The sequence below is a fragment of the Myotis davidii genome, unplaced genomic scaffold, assembly GCF_000327345.1.
Source record: "Myotis davidii unplaced genomic scaffold, ASM32734v1 scaffold142, whole genome shotgun sequence".
Lineage (NCBI taxonomy): Eukaryota > Metazoa > Chordata > Mammalia > Chiroptera > Vespertilionidae > Myotis > Myotis davidii.
Window position 1 is genome coordinate 2,270,826 of NW_006294400.1, and position 1,761 is coordinate 2,272,586.

Sequence of the window (1,761 nt, forward strand, 5' to 3'; positions counted from 1 at the left end):
TGCTGCCATAGGGGCTCTGCTCCATGGCCACGATCTGCTGCTGGGGCGGGGCCAGCGGCGTGTAGGAGGCCATCATGCCCTCCATGCGGCTCGACAGGACCTCTGGGGGCAGAGCACGCCGTCACCACCAGGCCCTGCCCGCCCTGTTCTGTACCCCAGGAGCCCCTACAGGTGCACCCCAGGGTCGCCACAGACCTCCTACCTACCCCCGGCTACCCACGGCGTCCCTCCGACCTTCTCCAGGCCTCCCCAGGGACACCCACACCCTGCAGCTGAGGTTGCCTGTGGCCTTCCTGGGCCCACAGGACACGGAGCCCAGTTCTCCGAGCCCCACTCCCCTCCCCAGACGCACACTCCAGCTCCTCTTCCAGAACCAGCTTCTCAGAAGCCAGAACACGCCCCCCCCATCCTCCACCCCCGCATCCTCCAAAGGCCCTGCACTCCAGGAGCTCACGCCTCTGGGAGACACCTAGGCAGGCGGTGATGAGTCAGCGCGTGGGTGCAGTGAGTGCCCTGCATCTGGGAGCATCCAGGTGGGGCAGGAACCCCGGCCAAGGAGGCCCAGAAAAGGCTTCCTGGACGAAGGGGCCCCACCCCCGTGTGACTTAAAGAACCCACAAGGGTTTGACAGGCTCAAGAGGGGGCAGCTGAGTCTGGGGGCCCGCTGGGAACCCCAGGGGCACACCTCCTGCGCTGCCTGGGAGACGAGGCAGTGGTTGCGGCCCCCGGAATCCACTGTCCGGGGAGAGTGGCAGAGGGAGCAGCGGGGAAGAGCTGGGCCCCGAGGCCATGGTCTGGAAGCCCTGGGTCAGCCTGGGACACTGGCCCCCGAAGTCCTGAGCGAAGGGCCCGGCATCGGCCTGGAGCCCCTGCCTCACTCCAGAGCAGGCAGCTCGGGCCCCCACCCACTTCAGTGCCCCAGAGAGTCCGCGTGCCTCCCTTCAAGGCCTGAAGGTTCCGTGTGCCCCTGAGGCCTGGGAGACCAGCCTGGCATTTTGTCAAAGCCCAGTGTTGGAGGGGCTGCCTCCTGCCCCTTTAACTAGCCCCTCCCCGTCCAGCACGAGCCCAGCCAGGCTCCTCCACACCGTGCACTTTCTCTGGAGACTCTGCTGTGGGCAGCGGGGCCTGTGGTCAGGGTGTGCACCAGCCTAGGAGCCCCGTGGAGGCGAGGCCGGCTCTGTCCCTTATTGCCCAACGGGCCCTGTCTCCCTGAGCCCAGCCTCATCTGTGAAATAGGACACGGCAACGCCCTTCCTCACGGGGACCTGTGAGAACTGAGACGGAGCGTGTCACGTGACGAGTTCGGTGCCTGGCACACGGCGACAAGGAGCAGAGGACTACGGTTTTAACATCAGGACGTCTGCCACCCCTCCGGCTGCCCACCTGCCACCTCTCCTGCATCCTGTGGTCGCTGCCACCCCCCCTGCGTCCTGTGGTGGCTGCCACCCTCTGGCTGCCCACCCTGCCACCCTTCCTGCGTCCTGTGGTCCAGCTGCCCATGCCACCCCTCCTGCGTCCTGTGGTCACTGCCACCCCTCCTGTGTCCTGTGGTCATTGCCACCCCTCCAGCTGCCCACCCTGCCACCCCTCCTGCGTCCTGTGGTCGCTGCCACCTCTCAGCTTCACTGGGCTCAGCTGGTTCCAAGGCAGCCGTCCCCTGAGCTGATGGCCTTGGGGGAGGTTCCCTGGATGTCTTGGTGTGAGTGACAGAGCCAGGCCCCCCGGCCCCCTGGTCCCTGCCCCGGCCCCCTGGTCGCTGCC

General features: G+C 67.1%; 1 protein-coding gene across 1 annotated transcript in view; it reads right to left on the reverse strand.

Annotated features, from left to right (window-relative positions):
• LMX1B (LIM homeobox transcription factor 1, beta) overlaps positions 1-1,761 on the reverse strand; it is an 8,359-nt gene that overhangs the window by 4,425 nt on the left and 2,173 nt on the right. Inside the window, exon 5 of the mRNA XM_006768639.2 lies at positions 4-100. Within this exon, the coding sequence (XP_006768702.1) occupies positions 4-100 (97 nt within the window). The remainder of the gene's footprint in view (positions 1-3; positions 101-1,761) is intronic.